The sequence below is a fragment of the Rissa tridactyla genome, chromosome 13, assembly GCF_028500815.1.
Source record: "Rissa tridactyla isolate bRisTri1 chromosome 13, bRisTri1.patW.cur.20221130, whole genome shotgun sequence".
NCBI lineage: Eukaryota > Metazoa > Chordata > Aves > Charadriiformes > Laridae > Rissa > Rissa tridactyla.
In genome coordinates, this window is record NC_071478.1 from 1,700,626 (window position 1) to 1,721,968 (window position 21,343).

At 40.7% G+C, this 21,343-nt stretch overlaps 1 protein-coding gene and 1 long non-coding RNA gene across 4 annotated transcripts in view; one reads left to right on the forward strand and one right to left on the reverse strand.

The window, feature by feature from the left end:
- TANGO2 (transport and golgi organization 2 homolog) overlaps positions 1-21,343 on the forward strand; it is a 32,212-nt gene that overhangs the window by 3,636 nt on the left and 7,233 nt on the right. The window contains exons 2-5 of the mRNA XM_054219369.1: positions 4,488-4,609; positions 9,958-10,046; positions 11,976-12,095; positions 13,054-13,168. Coding sequence (XP_054075344.1) covers positions 4,554-4,609; positions 9,958-10,046; positions 11,976-12,095; positions 13,054-13,168 — 380 coding nt within the window. The 5' untranslated portion in view covers positions 4,488-4,553. The remainder of the gene's footprint in view (positions 1-4,487; positions 4,610-9,957; positions 10,047-11,975; positions 12,096-13,053; positions 13,169-21,343) is intronic.
- Positions 1-21,343, reverse strand: part of LOC128916982 (uncharacterized) — a 26,402-nt gene continuing 5,059 nt past the window's right edge. For 2 of the 3 annotated variants that reach the window (XR_008469110.1, XR_008469109.1), the window contains exon 3: positions 15,063-17,750. This is a non-coding gene — a long non-coding RNA (uncharacterized LOC128916982). Of the gene's footprint in view, positions 1,583-15,062; positions 17,751-21,343 lie in introns of those variants that run through there. The other variant, XR_008469111.1, reaches the window with a different exon arrangement.

Below are 21,343 nucleotides of genomic sequence, written 5' to 3' on the forward strand. Positions count from 1 at the left end.
AGGCCAACGTCCAGCCCTGGGTTTAAACACAACAGGTGGCGCAAACACAATGTCAGCTTTGGTCAAAGAAGGTACCAGAACACATTGGTTGCCTCCTTTGCCAATGAAGTATCACTGCTATTTTAAGGGGTAGCTCGGTTTTAGCTGCCTTAAACACTTCTGCCTGAATAACAGGAAAGGTTGGACTGTTTATATGGGGCCTATAAACACTTACGCTTGTTTCAAGGCTGGCAGGTGGAGCCCTAGATAAATATTACTGTTTTGATATTTGGTGTTACTAAAAGCACGAATGTAACTGTAATAACATCAAGCAGAGTGGATGGGGTGACAGAAAGATACTTCTGTCAAAGCAGTAGTACCAAATAATAATGAATAGGGATTCTAGAAAGGCATCAAAGCGTTGAAAATATTTGTTCATCTAGATAATTGTGGCGAGCGTTACAAACTTATTTTGCTGTTTTCTGGCTGGCAGTTCTTGTAAGCTTTGTGTTGACCAATAACTTTGCACGAACAGCTGTAGTGAATTGATTATTTGAAGGGAACTCAATAAATCAGCTAATGGGGCCTGAATTGTGTTTATTAAAATAGTCGTCTTATGAGTAAGTGTCAACAGGTTTTTATTGCATAATCCATTTAATTACCTGACAGGACACCTAATGAATACTAGGAGCCATATCTCTGCAGTCAGCAAGAGCAGTCAGTGACAGTTACCCATTAAAACTGCATTTTATATCCCTGCTTTCACCAAGAGCATTTCTTTGCACTTTGTCAAAAAAAAAGAAAAAAAGCTTTAAGGATTCTCATCTACCATATTCATGCTGATGCTGTACATGGGTACCTCTCAACTGAAGACTTGAAGGGGATCTCTTCTGAGCTATGAGTGTTGTTTCTGAAATAGTCTGGCATGGCTTAATATTTATAAATGTCAATCTTGATGCGCACACTGAGGAAAAGGTGAAAAGAATGAAGCTATTATATGTCTGCCTTTGTGAAGTAGGGGCCAGTGAACAATCCTGTACAGTATTATTGTGGTGTATTGCTTGCTCCGCGAACCACTCTGTTAATGCATTTTATTTAATGTGTTTTATGGACATCAGTTAATTTCTGATGGGCAGCCAGTAATGTAACCTGGATAGTAGAAGCTGTAGCCCTTTACCTTCTGAAGGACATGTAAAGTTGTAATTACAATGGCACTGCTTATTAAGCTGAATTGTAAGTTGCTGTCTTGTTACAACAAGTTGCTCAACAATCAGGCAAGAAATTGCTCAGTCTAGAGTTTGGGGTTTTTTTATATAGCTTTTTGGTACACTTCTTAAAGAAACTAAAGCTGTCCATTTTTTTGTGGGCTTCCAAAGATTTTGCAACATGAATTCTCAGAGTCGTGGTTAGGATCAGTCTTGTGCTGCTTTCGCGACCGTGGAACAGGGAGGAGGACGTCTCTCTCGCCCAGCCTTCAGCCTGGTGCAGCACAGTTGTTGTTCATTGACATTCCTCCTGCTCCCAATTTTACGTTCAGTCAAGCTGCTGTCAAGGTCGGAGTGCCGTTTCCATTTACTCAAGGAGCTGTCTGTGAAAAGATTGCCTGAGGAACAGAACAGCAGCAATCAGTCAGCTAAAATAAACCTTTGCTCTTAGTTTGACATTTATTGCAATGTGCTAACTGTAATGTTGGGAGCAGGGGTCGAAAGGTCTCATCTGTCCTAATTTGAGTCTCTCATCAGTAATGACTTCAGCAAAAAGATTCACTTTTTGAAGGGGAGAAAAGACAATCTCCTGTTTGTGTAGCCTGTGCGCTATGTTACATACACGGTAATCGCTGTGAGACTTGCATCGTTTGGGGAAGAGGGGTAACTGTTCTACGCCCCAGCCTTGCTGGAGGCTTATGTTATATAGGGTTGTGTGTCCTTGAGAGGATTATTTGGGAGCCTTCTAACAGGGAAAATCTACCAGACTTGACGATACCCCGGTTTGCTACAGTCAGCCAACACAGTTCATCCACTAGGCTGGCTGGATTGCCAGGGGTTTGGTAGGGACCTGTTCGGAAGGTGCTGTAGAACGAATAGAAGTGAATAATCTTCATCACTATGTTCTGTCTGCGCAATAAGCATGCTGCGGAGCCTGAGCCATGGAGAAACCCATCTTCCATGTTCTTCTGGGGACAGAAAAATTACCAAACAGAAAAATAAAATTCCAATGACAAAGCAATTATCTAGAGGCAGAGTAGGTTTGGAGGTGAGGGTAGGACATAAAGCAAGACAAGAAGATTCTGGACTGAGACAAGACAAGGTTAAAAGACAGGTAGCTGCTGCCAAATAAAGAACGGTGTAATGTTGCAGAGGAGAAATCGTGAATAGGAAGACCTGCAATTTAAATCTCTTCTGGTAGAAGAAGTGGTATCCTCAATAAAGAACCTGAGCTAGGGCGTGGCATACAGATACTGCCTGGTTATCTGGACAGCAGCAGAAATTTAAAGTAAAAAAATAAGTATAAAAGGTTTCAGAAATACCTAGAGTTGTGTTATATTATCTGGAAATGGCACTGTGCTCTAGTTCCTAAGCTGTCTGCTGCTCTAGGAAATTTGTGCTCTGTGATTTGAACTGTGACTGTAATTTTGTTTTGCTTCGGTTTCTTTTTAGGAGTTGGAGTGAAAGGCATGAACAGGTCAGTGTTATTTATGCTTAGTGACATGAAGCAGCTGGGGTACAAGATCCTGAGTTTTGTGAACAGCTAACAAGAGCTGTATGTAGAAGGTTCAAGTCTTCTAGAGCTGGTGATTTGGTTGTACAAGTCCAATATAATTGCACTCTATTTAAAATTCAGCAATAGGCATCTCGGAAGGGTGATAACACCTTAAAACTCGTTAGATTTTCTAAATAAAGCTGGCTATGGATGTTTTTAAACACCTGGCTAGTAAATCAGTTAGCCGAAGTTCAAGTCTGCATCTTCAATTTATGATTAATTTGTAAAATAGTTTTTTGGGGATTGAGGTGAAGAAAGCCTATGGTGTGTTTTAATTGTTTTCTCTAATGCCTTATTGTATAACCTGTTAAACAGAAAATAGTTGGGCCAGGTAGGCTAGTGCTGCCCTGAGCTCGTAGGCTGTGAAGTCATCTTGGGGGGGAAGTTCCTTTTGTCACAGAACAGAATTTGAAACGTTTTGTGAGATGGAGAGGTACACACATACTCCTTTGCGCTGACTTTCTCGTGCCTCGGGAAGCGTGTCAGGAGTGTTGCACCTCTTTTGGAGTTATTTCATTTCCTGCAACGGAAGAGTCTCTTTGCAGAATATTAGATTGCAAGACTGAACTGCTTGTGCCATGACAGCAACGGCAGGCTGGCTGTAGTGCTGAACTGGGACTTAACAGGAGCCAGCAGCCACTGGCAAGCTATTAATTAAAAAAATTAGTATAAATTCTGCACTTGTAGCTCTACTTCTGATAATGTGAAATATAGTGAAGATCATAAATTTCCTGATACCTCTTAAGGTAAATGATGTGGAAATTAAAGAGCAAGAGGGACACTTTTCACATATCTGGAAGCATGGTTAAAAATCCTACTTTTTGTACAGAATTTGCTCAGTCGCTGGGTTGGTCGCTCAGATGGCCCTAGACTGGGGTGTTGAATTCTGCCTGTCCCCCCTCCCCTCTTTGCCTGCCTTGAACACTCTTGCATGGAAAAAAAAGCTCTCAGTAGCAGTAAAACATGGCTGTGTGTGGTTGGTTGGTAGCACTCTCATAATTGTTTCAGCAGCCACAAAAAGTAAAGATCAGGCTGCAGTTTTGTTACCAGAAAAATTTTCACTGGGGCAACGCAAAATATTTGAAAGCTGTTACATGGTTTTGAAACAGAAAGCACATCTGCCGTGCCGTCTGAATGTGGCCAGAATTTTAAACATACCACAAGTGCTGGAAACTATTCATCGAAATGTACGCTCTGGTCCAGTATATCTTTGTTTGTACCTGATGTTTTTCCCGATGGTAAACAGTAATACTTTCTCCTGGACTTTCAATAGCTTGGCCTAAAGTATACTTTATTTATAGGTTTGAGACTGTCTTTGATCAGGCTTCTTCCAGCTTCTGCAGCAGTTTGAGTCTTATTTTCTCCTTTATTCTAACAGAAGTGTTTTGCCTTACTTAAGATGGGGGGAAAAAAAAAAGTAGTGGTACTTCATTGGTAATGAGCAGAAAATGGCATAATAGTCTTTCTTTCACATATCGGTAGCACTCTGGACTTTGTCAGTATTTTCCTCATGTTTGTTTCTTTCCTAACAGTCTGAATTAGCCAAACTTAACTTTGAAACAACTACAATAAGAATTTTGGTACTAAACCATTTGGTACTAAATCATTATTTTGGAAGTCCTGTTTTACTTATTTATTTTTACTGTGAGCTATTAGGGAGAACGCTGCAATCTTTAAGCTTCAGTTTAGAAGCAAGGTTATCATTTTATAATTTGCAGTATAATAGATAATCTCTATTTACTTTGTAGGCTATTACAGAATGACCTTGCACTGAGCCTTTGTGGAAGAAGCAAGATTTAAACATCAATTCTTCAATGTGCATCCTTCTATTCAAATTTGACCCCCGACCAGTTTCAAAAAATGCATACAGGTAAAGATGATTCTAGTTAAAACATTTGTTTCTATAATTTTTTATACAATTAATTTTTGTAGCCAATGTTTGGATTACAAGTCAATACAAGTCAGTATTACGTGTTCAGTTATGCTTTTGTAATGTCTAACGTCATGACTTTCCCCGTTGGAGGACTTACTGGTTTTAGACTATGGCAGAAGACTTGGGCTTTGTAATCACGGACCTTTTGCTGGTGATCTATCATGGGGTGTAGGATAAATCCTTTAAATATTATAATCCAGAGTTTGAAAGTCCTGCCTTCTACTTCATAGTTTAAACTAAAGGGTCATCACAGCTGTAGCCGTACCCTTCTTTCAGTAGGGTAGATATGGTCAGGGCTTTCAGTTTGAAACCAACAATTTGAATTTAGCCTGGAAAGTAATGGGCAGACGGCAGAGCAGAACTACTGTGGTCATGGACCACTCTATTAATTTCTCCTCAGTTAATATGTGCTCATCCGGTCTTGTAAGCCAAGAGAGCAGACCACTATGAATCCAAAAGGTACTCATACTGAAATTTAGCTGCTTACATAGCTTCTGGTTGACTTTGAATTGTCGCTTTGTCCTGTTTCCTCCAAAGATAGCACCTTCTTTTTCATTGACTAGTGTCCTGCTCTGCTCCGTGTCACATCGTGGCTACTCCTGCTGGCTCTGCCACTGTGGTTCTGACAGACCCTTATGAATAGGTGCGGGTGCTTTTTCAAATATGGCTGGTTGAGGTCAAGGGATCCTCACAGTTCTTTATGCCTACCGATTTGCCTTTGGGACAACGTGTACTTAAAGATCTTCAGTTGCTCTTTGTCCTAAAATTAAGTATATACAATTTCAGAAAAAACTGGAAGTCAAATCTCACTGCTCTCAAACTGATTATACTCCTGTATCCATGTAAAACAAGTAGTGCTGCGAACTAGGGAATAAGGAACTTACAGTAAATGTCCTAGCCTTCCCCCTCCCCCAAATCTGCTTGCAATTAAAATTTTGGGCAATAAACTAACAGTCATGTTACAATTTTATGTAATTAAAATTAATAAAAATTTAAAATTTAATTAAAATTTTAGGTAATAAACTAATAGTCGTGTATGAAATCCTTAGCCAAAAGCTTAAGACAAAATAAGCATCCATGCTTCTAGGTAAGTTTCACTGGATGCGTTGATGTCATACAGCGAGTTTCCCAAACATTAAACCTCTTGTAATAATTTTCTCTCCCGTTACAGCCCTTAATTTTAAAAGTTCATATCTGACATCAGTGTCTTTGAGTACATTCAGTACGTAACAGGAAGGTAACACTTCAGACCAGTAAGAAGACTGCAGAGTTCTATTGGTTTCTGTATTGATACAGACTGTATCGGTTCCACGTTACTTTGTGGGGTACAAGTGTGGGTATTCATCCAGAAACGTCAGAGTCAGTATGCTCAGTAAATCATTGTGCCGTTCATTGACTTGTTTTTCTGCCCTTTTGTATTGAAAAGCAGATGCCATTCCATAGAAAGAAAGGAAATGAGAACCAAACCCTCAATTGTCCATAGAGTGCATTCCTTTCTGCATCTGGAATCTGCCTAAAAAGGGGTTTTGTTTATGATGTGACTGGTGCTGAATTAATATCTCCATTTATTTAGGCTGACTTTCTTTGTGTTGCTAGTTAGCGAAAGAGACATTCATCAATTTGATGCCTCTTGGGAAAATCCTTTGGATATAAACTGTAGTTGCTTGCCAAGTGAACTTCCTGCCATGATCAATATTTAAAAGTAAAACTTGTAGTAGTTTGCTTGCTAGAAAAAGTTGCATCAAGATTGAAATTATTGATTTATAGCAGAAACCAACTTGCCATCAGTGTCAAAATAAGAAAACACTTTTGAGATGCTTTGGCCCAACTTCAGGAATAGTTGTATGTAGCTTTCGCAGTACCTTTTGTTAAGCGATGTCGTGCTCTGTACCTCTGAGAGAAACGACCCGGAGCCATCTGTTTCGGTGATAAGTGCCAGAGCATAGTGCTCTTGGGGTCCAATTTTAACGCCAGATACATAACTGTAGTCCCCTTTTTTTGCCTTAACACACCATAACTAAATCTTTTTGCTTTTCTTTATTTGGAAGAATGTTGAAGTTCATTCTTCTTCAATTATTCCTAAGGATTTTTCACCTTTTGCCTCAGATTTCTGAAGGACATGGGTCTGCGTGTCAGTTGGGAATGGGACCCAGCCCTCCTAATTCTCCAGGCAGTATTAGAGCCGTTAGACCAAGTTAGACCTCTCTATACGAGTCTCTTGCTAAGCGTCGTTTTTCCTGACAACTCGTGTGCGTTACACTCTGCTATAGCTCTGTGTATTTCATGGTGAGGTAGTGGAATGGTTTTCCCAAGCAAAAGGGGATTCCTGCAGACATGCTAATTTGTCTGTCCACGTTAAAACAGGCATCTACCACTACTTTTCTTACTGTCCTCTACTTTGCTTTCTGGACTTCCCTGCAAATTCATCTCTCCACTAACACAATGTTTTAAAACGTGATCATGAGGTGCCGGTTGCACATTAGAAATACTATGGATAAAGAACTGTCATCAGCTCTAGAGAAAGTGAAGAAGGCTGACGCTTCAGTGGCACCGTTCCTGTAAGGAGGATGCTCAGTACTTTGCCCACCAAAGACAGAGTCTGTTGGAAAGCACATCTCTAACTAAAAGAAATTGTCTGAAATAGGCATTAAAAGTTGAAAAGGCAAACTGTGTATCATTGGCCATTTTCTTGTAGCCAATAAACTTTCTCAAACTAAAACGTGTTCTCCATAACACTTAAAAGAACTCTCCATCCAGGCAGACTTTGGTTTCTAGAGCTGTACATTGGCCAATTTTCATGAGCGCCTAATTAAGCAAAAGGCTTACAGTCCACCTTTGTGATACGCTAACGGATCTACCTTCCTGTACCCTTGCGACTTGCTGTTCTGCCGTTTCCCTTGGTGTTCTCTCCACAGGCCTACTCGTAGTAAAGTTTAGTGCGGTGTAAGAAACGCTTTACTGTAGGCTATTATTATTGTCAAAGGTAACATGCTGCCTTGACGTATTTCTGAACTATACTGTGTGCGTCTTACAAATAAATACGTGTTTCGAGCTTCAAAGCTATAATCATAGAAACTTTTTTATGGAACTGAATTGCATTGTAGGAAATTGCTTTAATGGAATGATTTCTCATGTTTTCATCTCTCTGCTTCAACATTAAAATAAATCTCAATACGTAAATCCTAATACAGTTGAATTATTTCAGCTATAAAAATAGCTGAACAGGCTTTTTGCAATTTATTAGAAGATGAAGGTCACTTAATATTGCTCCTTTTCAGTATGATTATGTTTAATAAAAGACAAAATGAAGATGTTTTGATTATAGCAGTCCTGTACGCTAGCTTTGTGCTAAATTTAGGAGTCTGTATTAAACTTGAGATGGGGAATATTCAATCACACCAGAAAGACCTGCTTATTTTTGGTGTTTAGATACTGTAAACAAACTGTGGTTTCATGTCAAGAATTATTGAAGGTAAAATATAATTGGAGCTTCAGGAAATGAGAAATCCACTTCAGCTAAACTATTTTTTAACAGTAGAGATGTTTATTTAAATAAAAATCTGTTAAAGGAGGATGGATGCTGTAAATGGAGGGTATTCAAGCAAGATGACAGAAATTTGGTAAACCAGCTGAAAGCCTATAGATCATAGACTAGAATCAGCTAGAAGAAGAGAAATAACGTGAGTCTGAAAGAATAGTATTAGGATTATTTGGCATTAGAAAGAGAAAAATGTACATACCCTGTGCTTTCCAACAGATACTGTCTTTGCTGAGCAAAATATGAAGCATCTTCCTTACAGGAAGGGTGCCATCGAAGTGTCAGTCGTCTTTATTTTCGGTATAGCTGATTACAATTACAAAAGGGAGCACACAGAACAACTTGCTTTGTTTTAATAACTTCTGCTGGATGAAATGGACCGAGAAAGAGCTTTTGCTTTTCAAAGGCCAAGAGCCGAGACTGTTCTAAATTCCTCTGAAGCTGTCTGGCTGTACGGACTCGTTAAATCTTACCTGCTTTACATTCCCAGCCTGACTGGCTTGAACTGGTGTTCCCATTGAATTTGGCTGATCTGCATTGCTGCCAAGCCTGGGACCTTTCAGGAAGACCTGTCCTGTCTTGTATGTCCGCTGCTGCTTAAATATCACCTTGAACTTGGTCTTTCAAGTCTGCAGGTGCCATTTATGATAATTATCCAAGCACAGAGCAGAGGGAACCAGGCATAGCTAGCAGAATTTTCTGTTGCTGCCATTTCTTAATAATGTCTGGTGTTTTTTAATATCTGTATGTTTTCTAAAATAATCAGATTTTAGATGGCACGTGAAGAGCTGCAACACGCTTTTTGTCAGGACAGCGCTTGGTCTTGTGGCGTGATGTGTTTATTTCTAAATATAAATAATGGATTTCATCTGGCAGCATTTTTCAGTTGCATATTATTTTTCATAACTTCTTCCTACCTCCTGAATGTGTATCCTTCGGGGCTGCTTGTAGTTCCTCTGCTTCATGAGCTGACTCTCATTAACGATTCAACTATTTTGTCCTACTGTTCTAGCAGAACTCAGGTTATGCAAGCAACTACACATGCAAAAACCCCACAAACCAACAAAAAACAGAAGGGAAAAAGCCCCACCAAAATACCTCTTGATGACTGTCACAAAAACCCCTGCCTTCCCCCTTTCCTTCTCTGCCTCCTTGAGCGTGCCGTCATTTCTTCAAACAAATTTCAGTGGGGCTAGACCTTCGAGACTATCACAGACTCGTCTCTGTTCTGTGTACTTACAGACAAAACCATCTGACTTGTATCTTTGAACCACATAAACAGAGCTTCAGGTGTCGAAAGTTAGATTAAAAAATACTATGGCTACATGATCCTAAGGAATGATCCAGTAAAAACATACTCTCGTGCTTCACATTTTTTTGTCACCTATAAATCTGGGGGTTACCTTTAAATTTTCCTTAATTAAGCTGGAACTTCATATGCTGAGGAATGTTAAGATTGCTTATGCGATCTTAATTCAAGCTCTTGCATTGGAAGTGTTATTCTCTGAAAGCAATAGCTGCCTTGTTCCCACAAGATAGACTTGCTGAACGTCACAAGACGAGAGAGAGCTGCTGTCAGGCGTCGTTCAACCTTTGCACTGAGGGATAAAGGTGAGACAGGAGGATAAAGGATGGTTTCATACTTTAAATGAGCTAATGCTGTGCCAAGAATTGGATTCCGTTCCTGCCTGTACTGTGAAGTTCCTATTTGTAAGTAATAGTATCCTTTTCCTCCGGTGTTCTACAGGCTTATTCTAGCAGCTAATAGAGATGAATTTTACCACAGACCATCCAAATCGGCAGACTTTTGGGACAGCAGCAATGAGATCCTCAGCGGTATGTATGTCTTCTTGTTTTGAGTGGGTTTCATACGATTTATAAGGAAACTGTGGCCTGGCTTTTTGTTATTGGGGTGGTGGCGTTGCATTTCTAATAAGAAATATGCTTCTTCCCTATACATCTGGGGAAAACCTGTCATAGGTTTGAAAGATGAGTTGTAATGTTATTATCTTATTTGGGTTTTAGTATATTGTGGGGTTTTTTCCCAGTTTTAAGTTTTTTTAACTGATTTCAGTCCAAGCAGTGCAGTTAATTTGTCCATCACAAAGGATTACTTTAGCTTTGTCAGATACACTGAAATACCTCTTAAAATAGAGGTGGCATTCGTTATTCCTCAGACTCATTGTCTGTGATAGTGACTTGAAATCATTAAACCAAGCCTCAGGAAAGTGAAAACTTTCTCATTTCATATCGGTTAATAATTTATAGGCTACAGAATAATTTTAGTTATTGATCCATCAGTTTATTAGCTTTTGTGTCTACGTTCTGCTGAACTGATCGTGCAGTCGCTCAGCTCTCCTTCCCCTTGTAGGGAATCTGTCTGTAGTAATTTTTAAGTATTATCAATACTTCTGCCTTTTCTCAGGCACAGAAATAAAGCTCTGGAAGGCAAAGCATTGTTTAAATGTAAGATTTTGACTTTGCAGATAGTCTTTGCTGATGCCGTGTGTTATTGTGGTTGGCAAGGAGGCCCGGGAGGATAAATTGCTCCCGCTGCACCACAGCCCCCTTGCTTCTGAACCTCTGGCTGCCGCTTCTGTTCCGTGCCAGACATTCTGGATGCCGCTTCCCCTGCTATGTAGCAGTTTAAAACAAACAAACAAAAAGCTATCCTGAAAACTGAAGCGTCCTGAATTTTTGTCTTTTATACCCTTGTCAGCTCTGTCCATATTTGGCACAAGAAACTGGTATTTTCCCCATCCAGTGGGGTATCTGTGGAGATCCCATGAATATATGCCTTTGAGTTAATTATGCTATCTCAAATGAAAGCAGCAAGTTGAAGCAAAATAAATCAAATTTATTCTTTGTGTGACTTAAAAATGAAAAAAAATTTTGCACTTGGAGCAATTTTGGGAAACGTGACTTGCTATATGTTAGTCGTTGGGCATTGGTCCACAAAGCTGTATGGTTTTCTTTGTGACCCTTTCAGTTAAGGCAGAGGACAGCAGTAGAGCTATTGCGTAAAGACGTGATATGGCTAAACTCGAGGTTGAAATTTTGGATACCAAAGAAAGAAAGGAACTTCTGAATAAGGATCCAAAACCTGTTCTTTTGATTTTCTAATGAAAATTATCATATGACATGATGATTCGGAATTGAGAGGTTTCTAACTGTATACATCTTAGATTGAACTAGTTCTTGTTTTCCCGTGCGGTGCTTGCTGGTTAACAGGAGCTCATGGCAAATAGGTAGGGGGGGCTTTAACTTGGATTTTCTATCAAGAGGTTTGGTTGTGGGCTTCAGTTTTGTGGGTTCCCCCTCCTCAAGGTAAACTACTGTTGCCAGAGCCCAAGATCTCTATCAGTTACCTAGCCAACTCTAGATTTTTCTGGTTACTTGTGAATTTAAACTTCCAAATAACATTAATCTTCTGAGACTTGCTTTTGAGCTAACAAGCATTCTGAGCTTACTTAAAGTTTTATAGGTATTTTAGCATATAGGGGAGGCTTATGATTTTGCTTTTAAATTTAATTTTCTCACTATCTCTTATCTCTTATTGCAGTAGCTTGCAGGATATTTGATAGTGCAGAGCTGGAGGGTGGGTAATTTCAGTGGGCGTACCTCACTTGTGCAGGAAGACAGTCTTGTACCTACTCCATTTTATCCAGCCTGATCAAGACTCAGGATCTGCATTAAGAAATCATGATTTAAGCTTGAGATTTTTTAAAGTGAATGTAATAACTTAACCCTTGCTTATTCCATTAGGTCTGGATATGGAGGAAGGCAAAGAAGGTGGGACATGGCTGGGAATCAGTAAGAAAGGCAAGATGGCAGCCCTGACCAACTATATGCAGCCAAAGATTGATAAAAATGCAAAAGGAAGAGGTATGAAGGAGTAGAAATAGAAGAAAATGGATAAACAAGCCCTGGTGTCCCAGTAAAATAGTGATGATTACAGTATTATTTTTTCAACACCACTTTATGGACAGATAAAATGGTTATGTGCTGTAAACAGAATTTGTGAACTGAGGAGTTTGAGCGCCTGCGTGGGGAACTTGACTTGGAGAATGATATTCTAAACAAGCTGGTAAAAGTAAACCAAGACGCAGTGCCTGGAGCCTGACAAGAAATGCAGCCCCAACTGTCTTCTCTTGAAAGTAACTCTCATTAAGAGTCAGAACAACTAGACAAGCATTGAGCTAGACTTAGAATCCAGTTGACTTTTTAAAATGTGTATATTCTTGTACAAACACCGAAGTCAGGGAAACAAGGCAACTTGGATTATGCTGGAGGTTTACCTAAAAGATCATTGTAGTGTCTTCTCCCCTACACATTGATAAATCAGAGGAGCAGAAATAATAGGAAAAGAAAAACTCTTCTGAAAGAGCGCATCTGTGGCTTTTTTTTAAAGTAAACTGTCATATGGTACTGCCCTGGGAATAGTTTGCAATGGCAAAACATGTTATACAGAGAAAGAAATGAACCGTGTCATTTGTATTTCATTTTATGGTTGTACATGAGGGAAATGAAGCAAGACAAGAAAGAGTTTGGCAAGGTGGGAGGAGAGGAAAGGCACCTCCGGTACAGAATAATTAGTAAATATGAATTCTGGAGAAATTTTGACCAAGAGCTTTTGACTGAGTTCTTCAGAGTAAAAGTCAAGCTCTTAATGCGAACATGATACAATGCTGTAAGGCTTTTAAAAGCTTGTTGGTTGGTTGTTTTTTTCCACTGTTACACCCTGTTGGCAACAGGAATCTTGTCTTTTACATTTTGTTTCACCAAGCCTGTCAGAATAGTGACTTCTCGCATCCAAGTTGCTCTACCTACTTCTCTTTCTTAGGTGCTCTTGTAACAAACTTCTTGACTACAGATCTGGACAGCTACTCCTACTTGAAGAAAGTTTCAGTAGAAGGACATCTTTACAATGGATTTAATTTATTAGCAGCTGACTTGAAGTAAGTCTACAAAACATCACAGTTCAAATGATAAAGGGAGAAGGGTAACAGCAGTGGCGTACATAGACTTCTTAGCACAGCAGTGTAACAGTAGAGAAGCCCGTCACAAACTAAAGCTAGAGCTCTTCTTTTTTGCTAGTTGGCATGTAAGGTCCTAATGTTACTCTAGTCATAATTTCCTGTGTTATTTTTTCATCTTTCAGACACCGGAGAGCTATCTTGTATTCTAATCATTGCTTCCTGCAAAACTTCTTGTGACGCTCTCCCCAATAGGCCATAGTCGATCATTACCCTGAAGGTTACGTGGCTTGTGTTTCAGAGAAAAAGAAACCGTGGCTCCATAATTTTTCAGATTTTTTTTTTTCCTCCGAGAGGTGGCATGCTGTGGCAGGATTAGAACAGCTGAAAGCTTTCAAGCCATTATTCCTGTCAGACTGGCTGTATCATTAATCTTTGCTGCAACGTTAAAAAAAATCAGTACGTCACAAATACGTTAACTCCTTCAAGTTTCGTTGCTGAAGAACGCACCTTGGATACTTGATTATAGTCACTGTAGTTGGCACAGTGCTTTCCACTGTACGCGCACGTGTGTGCGCACAGGTTTACAGAGCTCCGTGTCCATCCACGCAGCCCTCCGGGCGTTTTTGCCTGATTTCCTCTTTGTCAGGATGCATCGCTCCTGAGCTCGGAGGAGGTGGTCCGTGAAGATTAACGCATGGTGCTGCCCGCCCAGCTTTCACAAATTGGAAGGCTCTCTGTAACTGCAAAGAAATAGCCTTACTGTGTTTTCAAGCAAACACGATATTCAAGGTGTGACCTAGCAAGCAGTGGGTGAGTTTGAGGTTTTGTTCTAATTTAGGTAAGTAGAATAGTCATAACGGCTGCTAGTATAATGATACTAAAGTAGATTCGAGTGCCATTATTTGTTAAAGCAATCACTCACGTGTTGGTTTTGTTTGCTTTATTCCTCCATGCTAGGCTGCTAGGGAATTGTTTCCTCAATTGAATAGTCTTGCCATGCTGATGCGGGTCATAATTCCTTGCTGAGTATCGCTCTGAAAGCTCTATGTGTTGATTAACTTCTCCATTTTGACATGTCCTTAGCCTTGGGTACTCTGATGAAATGAAATTCTTGGCAAGCTAATGATGCAGAGCAATTTCTAGAAGACATGCAAACTTGTCATTTTAGGAAATTAGAAGTACTCCTGAGAGAAATGTAGTATATAAATGAAAGTTACTTTTCCATGTAAATAGAAAATGTTATTGTAGTTGATACTATTTTGTTGGGCCATGTTACTGTTCAAAGTGAAGACTGAAGACTATTCTTAAGGTGTTCTTCTGTTGTGTAACAAATAGCGATCGGCTCTGTTGGAGTGGTGTGAAATGGAGAGGAAACTCAAACTGAAAGTGTAAATGAGGCCTGTTGGGGAGGGGTATATCTGAGCACATGGTACTGCTGACTGCAAGGAGCACATTTAGAGAGAGATTTACAATGTTTGAGTTTTCAGGTACGTGTTTCAGGAAAAGAAATTTTTATCGTCTCTCTGTATTATCATGGTGACAGCATGCTGGGTGATAGAGGTGAGGGGGAGAGCTGGAAACCACCATACGGGTTGTAAAATCCAGTCGTTTATTTCCGCAGCTTTGTGTGACTCTTAAACACGTACGGGTTTTGTTGCTTCCAGTGTAATCTGGTTGCTCTGTGGCATCTTGTGATGCCAATTTAAATGCTATTCATTTATTTTTTTAATAAGAATACTGTATTGTTAAAAATACTTGGTACTTTTAGTTTCCTGATGTTTTCAGTTTATCATCTTGCTGTACCTGCTGGGCATGAGAGTCACGAAGAGGTGTTCCGTTATGCTCAGTGTACTTCTATGTTGAATGTCTGACATATGGCAAACAGTGTCTGTTTGGAGTCTTGTGTGGCTGCAAAATTAGCTTCTAAGAAGGTGGTGTTGCTGCTCCTCCAATTTAGACTATCAGTAGGTCTGAGAGAAAAGAACAAGGTAATTGGAGGCAGGACTGATCTCTAGGAAAATGTCTGCTTGAGATTCAGAGCAGTTTTCCTTCTTTCTCCCTTTGCGGCAATACCAGAAGTAACAGTGAGCTGCTCTTGGTGACCGGGACAGCGTTTCTGGCTTGGGGAATCCTGTGGTTATGTCCAACAGATGTACCTGCTGCACCTGCTCGGGCTCTCGCGGGCGTCTCACACGTGTTAGGGCTGTGGTGGCAGCAGCTCCCTCGCGCTCCCTGCTGCCCAGCGTGTCACACAGGCTGCCCTGAAGGACAAACTGGATGGCAGCTTCTTGTCGCTCTCCCAGCAAGCGTAGAGCCTCTGACAGGTTGTCAGTTAGAGCCCCCTTGTTTATGTGCAATCAGATCCCTGCGTAATAGGCGTGAATCCCTTTCTCCAGAAGGAGTAGATGAAGAATTGTCCCTCACAAAACAAGTCAGCCGGAGGGAGCTGCAGAAAAAGGCCTTTCATGGAAGCTTTTCTGCTTCCCCTGGGACGGGCAGTTTTCAGTCCTGCCAGGGGAAATGTAGTCAACTATAACATCACCTGCATTGACTAATTTGGTAATGTGTTGAAAACAGAGATTACGTACTGGAATGTATTCTTCATGTCCTGATCTGGAGAGTGAGGTTTGGTTGGTAACGGGTTTTATCCTTGATGTGGTGATGGCTAGGACTGAGTTCCAGTTGAAACTGCAGATCCTCAACGCAGTGGTGTTGGAGTGTGTGTGTGTGCGAAATAGATAATCAAATATATAATATAAAATATGTGGTTTAAAGTGTTTATATAAATAAACATATATACTCTAGATACGTTTTCTTTTTTTAATACGGGAATCTCCATCTGGTTAGTTATACAGCAACATCATTGATGAGGTAAAAAAAAGCAAACTGAAGAAAAGGCGTTTGGGTGAAGAGGTAAGTGATAGTGCAGGGCCCCGTAAGATTAAAGCACCTGAGCAGTGCGACCAGGTCTCAGGAACATGGGCTGTCTCCCTCGCTGTGACTATCAAGGCACGGCTATGCGGCAGGGATTTGATTGCTCGCCAGAGATCAGACTTAGGAGCCCTTCCAGGGAAAAGTGGGGTGGGGTCCGACTGCTGGCGTGGGCAGAACGTAGATGGCAAGCTGTCAGGATTGCTCTGTGAGCTCACTTCCATTTCTTCTCACGCCTTGTCTCTCCTAATGCCACCTTCTGCTCCTTGTGACTTCCTCGTGGGAACGAGGTGTCCAGGTACTTCTCTAACGTGCTCCATGTACCACCTTTGAAATATTTCTGCATAGATCCTCGGTCGTTTACAAGTCTAATGAGATGGACAGTCCAATGTCAAAGAAGGAAAAAAGCTTCTGAAAAAGGTTTTTGTTTTCTCTCTTCCCTCTGGTGTCAGGTTCTGCCTGGCTCAGGCACAAGAAATTAGGAAGCAGAAGAAATTTCTGCCCTCAGAAATTAGGGCAACACCAAAGAAAGGTTTAGACACTGGCAACAAAATCAGAGTAGTGCTTTAAAGCAAGTTTTGTATGCTGTGAGCATCCGGCAGCATTCTTTTCACCGTGTTATTTGATGGTAGGTGGTATACGTACAAAAATGTTCAGCCTTTATAGTTGGTGATTTGGTGTTTGTTTTTAGCCTCGGAACAGAAAGAATTTTCTGATTAGCTCATGAACATGGAAGAAAAGAATCTATGAACCATACTACTCGGCTGAAACTACTGTTCAGCATTTCAAGCTGCTAATTTCATCTTTTCTCCTTGTGCAAAAAATACATGCACACGTTATTCATAAAACAACCCAATGTCCTTGTTTGTAAAATATTCACCCTGTTAGACGAGCAGAGCTCAGTGCCCAGGGAATGATCACTTGGATAACCACACCCTGTGGAGCTTTACTGCCTCATTACGTCTTGCTTTTCCTTTCTGTCCGTGTTTTTGTTGAACGTGACTTGGAGCCGCCTTGACGTTGAAGCAGAGCAGGGGTGCAGAAGGACATTGCTTGTATTTCACCAGCATTAAGAATAATTCTGGCAAACTCTGCATGACTTCCATGTTGTTGTGAAGCATCTATTACTACTGAGATTTATGCTGCCTAGAATATTTCCTAGAATATTTATTATTGCTTACATTTTTTTGACAGAATGATGTATCTAAGAGCATAATTTTTATGTAGTTTTAGTTTCTTTCTGCTTTCAGCTGTGGCTAGAATTATTTAAAAAAAAAAAAAAGTCTGTTGGGTCCTATTGTCATCGCTGTAATTACATCTTTATTATTTCTCCAATGAAATTGGTGTCTATACTTGTAAAGCTGGGTGGGAAGAGAACTGAGTCCAGGCCAGGATTTCCAGGCTCTTGCTGTGATCGAGCTCACAGTGATTTTTTCGTCTTGGCTTCTGCCTTTATGTGCAGTACTGAGTATCTGCAAACAGCAGGAAGGGCGCAGCTGGCTGGCACGCCGAACTAGAGTTTGGAAGCATCCAGTTTTCAGAAGTCTCTTGGAAGGCTTCAGCCTTTTCAGTCTTCTGACAGAAGACAGCAGCGGTTGCAGCGGAGGGAAGTGTAATAGAAAACACGCATCTGGGGGAACGTGGAATGTAGAAACAGTAAGATACAGATGTCTGAGTTAGTGACCCTGCAGTCTGTATGTAGTCCCCATCTTTTTGTTAAACTCCAGGGGATCTTGTTACTGAATTTCTCAGTCACGAGACTCTCGGAGCAGATGCTAGATGGTAATATTCCTTCGCATAAAAAGCCATTGCTGAAGGAAGCCAGCAGTGCCTACTTACTCAGCGTGGGCTCGCCTTAACGGCAGCACTTGCCTTACAGCTGTGCTCTACGCCTTCTTGGGCCGTTTGCCTACCTTTCCCCCTAAAAATCTGTCTTTTGAGACATCAGGTGACAGGAATTGTGCTGATCTTTTCTCTTCATAGACATTCTACAGCAGACACAGATAATTTGAAAAGAGAGTATTTAATGCACCAATAAAATTGTCTGTGTAATTGCTGGTGTCTCAACTGGAAAAAACCCAACCCTGTAACGACCTTACTGATTTTGCCTTATTTGCTTAAGCAAAGCATTATCTGCTTAAGCATTAATAAAATGCTTGTAGTATATTTATAATTGCTATTATAGCGTCAAACTTTTTTAATGACCCAAGTCTTAACGTTAAAATAGGCCATTAACAGCCAACTTTTTTTCCTGTTTTTTTAACTTCGGTTTACTGTTCTCCCTGTGCTTAGTCATTGTCTGTAGTGTATTACTTCTTATTTATGGATTATATTTTTTGAAGTACTGCTTCTTGCTTTTGAGATACAATATAAATCATTTGCTCCATGAATACACCAATTCAGTAGCTTGAGGTGACCTAAATTACTTTACTTGCACATTGCGCTTTCTGTGCCCCTGTTCGTGGCAAACGCGATGTGCCAGTGTTCTGTGTATGTGGCTGCTTGTCTCCTGGCATGTGACCGGGGCGAGAAATCAGACCGGTCTATTAATGACAGCTCAGCTCAACGCTCTCCTCTTTTAGCTGCCAAGGGATTCTTTGTAGTGTTAGTACTAGTCGTGTGCCAACCCTTCATGTACGGATCGGAACCAGGCGTGTGTCTGACCCCGGCTGGGACAGACGGGCATCAGGCACCTTAACGTCCCTTACGCTAACCCTCAGCTGGCCAGAAAGATAACACCAAGAATGCTGAGGAGAGGAACGACCTGACCTTGCTAAAATGGCCAGCCGGTCCTAACCTAACATTAATAGACAAGACCTTGGGAACAGTAAGTCTAACTTCCATTCCGTTTTCAGCCTGGGTCTAGACTTTGTTTATGTGAGGCTTTGCAAGGGCCATAACGCGCTTTGAGCAAGATGATTAACATCATCCTGGTTTCAAAGGTTTTGGGTTTTGAATAACCGAACTCAGACACCCAGATCTCCTCGTGGAAGGTCTGTTGATCCTTTGAACGCCGTTCGTTTTTACTCCTGTAAGGTCCCCGGCATCTCAGATACGTAGCTTAGTATTTGCAGCCACAGAAAGCACGGCTCAGCTTCTCTGGCTAGCTAAAGCTTTTCCTGGCTCCTTGAAGGCCTGGCAGAGTCCAGTTAAAGGACAGATGTACGGGAGTCTTGTACTGGAAACTTTAGAGAATTTGTACTACCGTCCGTCTAGTTTAAATGCAAAATATCTTGGTAATTTAATTGAAGGAGCTAGTTGTAGGGAAAAGAGTCAAAGACTTCTCATTGTGTATGACATGACTATAAAAATAGTTTCAGGAAATACACCTTTTGCTCATTTTTGCTCGTACAAATATTTCTGCAGATAATGGCAAAAAAGTTTGCTGAACCAGTATAATAGGTGTTTCATTAGAGATTTTTCCCACTCTTTCAGTAATTTATTTCTAATATTTAAGCTTATTCAACAAAGAAAATGTGTGTCTGGTGAAAACAGCTTTTGTCCTGATTGCTGTGTTTACCTGCTCCTGAACCAACTCTACCTTTTTTCCGTGTGACTTTTAATTCGGAACTTGTGTGTACCTGCCCTTCCGCTAGTACTTTTCAGCAGCACTTTCTCAAAGTAAACTATGCGAAACTGTAGTAAACCTTTCTCACAGGAAAATTTGAACGAGGATCTTAATGTTGAAAAGAGAAACAAAGATAAGGAAAATAGATGTCTTTTAAGCCACTAGAGGAAAGTTCAAAAAAAAAAAAAAGGCCACATTTCTTTTAAGAGTAGATAAGTTGTAAATTGAATAACTGAGAGCTTCTTGTATGATATTTAACAATAAAAGCAACAATATGCAAATACCACCTGCTGTAATTGCTGTCCTCTAACTATGCCGAAAACTTTGCACGTCTTTCTGTAAGGCACCAGGAAAGTCTCCTGGCTTTGGGAGGAGGAAGGAAGAGTGGTGCCCAGAGGAGGAAAGGCAGTTTTGGTTTTGCTTTATGTGGGGGTTTTTGTATTCCTCCTCTTGCCTCTTCTGACTTGTATAATTAATAAGTTAATATTTCCCTCTTCATTTGGCTGTCTTACAAAGGATGCTGTAGAACGTCTTTCAGAATGGCTTTTTTAAGAAGAATATAAACAGCTAAATCAAGACTGTTTTGCTTGTTATTCAGGTTTGAGTAGCGGCTGCTAACTTACGCAGAGCAATTTAACTTCCAGTACCTCATTAATGAGACTGCATTCTATATACTCTTATTTGCACCGAGGCACAGATACGCCTTTTTATCTTAGGAACAAATGAGGAGCTGGAAATGGCTTCTCCGCTGTATTATAGTTTATGCTACGCAATCCAAATTCAACCTTAACTGCAAGTTTTGTGTCTGTGTTTGTTTTTTTAATTCTAAAAGTCTATCTGCCATCTAAGGAGCTAGAGCTTGGGGGCCAAATTAAAAGCTGAATTAGTCAGAATGTATTTGTTGGTAACTGGAATAATACTCTCTTCCACGGTGAACAAGTAAATCACAAGAGTGACATACAGAATTATATGACCTTATGGCTGTGTCCTGCAAATTAAAAAAAAAAAAAAAAAAAAGGGGGGGGGCAATCTCAGGAATTGCTATTTCACATCAGCTGATGGGACTGAGGGATGCGGGGAGGGAGCCACCTCATGGCAGTCCGTTCCCCACCCTCTGTGTCCCACGAGACACTCAAGGCTTATTGATGACTCTCTTGATTATTTCTTTTTTTCTTATCAGCTGATTTGGTATTTGTGTTGTCAGTATCGGTACAACTACCTAAAAATCTATGCTATTCGGGTATGCTGATATCTTCTCTGCCAAGGGAGGGTTGGTTGCAGTGTTGGCAGCTGTCTTTGAACGCTACGCGAGATCCCCCTGCGAAACTTTGCACAGGAGAGGGAGTGCTGGAGCCAGCGCCTCCCGTTAGAGACAGCAACTGCCGTTACCTGAAAACGGCCTGGAAATGCTCATCTGTCACTTAAAGGACCCAGCTGTGCCCTGGGGCATTGCCGTCAGTGAGCCCAAAACTTCACTTCTGCCAGCTAAAGCAGCCCATGGTAGTCAGGCTCTCGGAACGCAGTAGCCAGTCGAAAGAGATGATGAGAAAACGATACTTGCTGTGAAGGACTGTCCTTTGATCTAACGTGCCCCCTTCCCCCAGGTAATGAAATCTCCAGTTACCGAAACCCATACAGACTTTTGTTATTAAGCC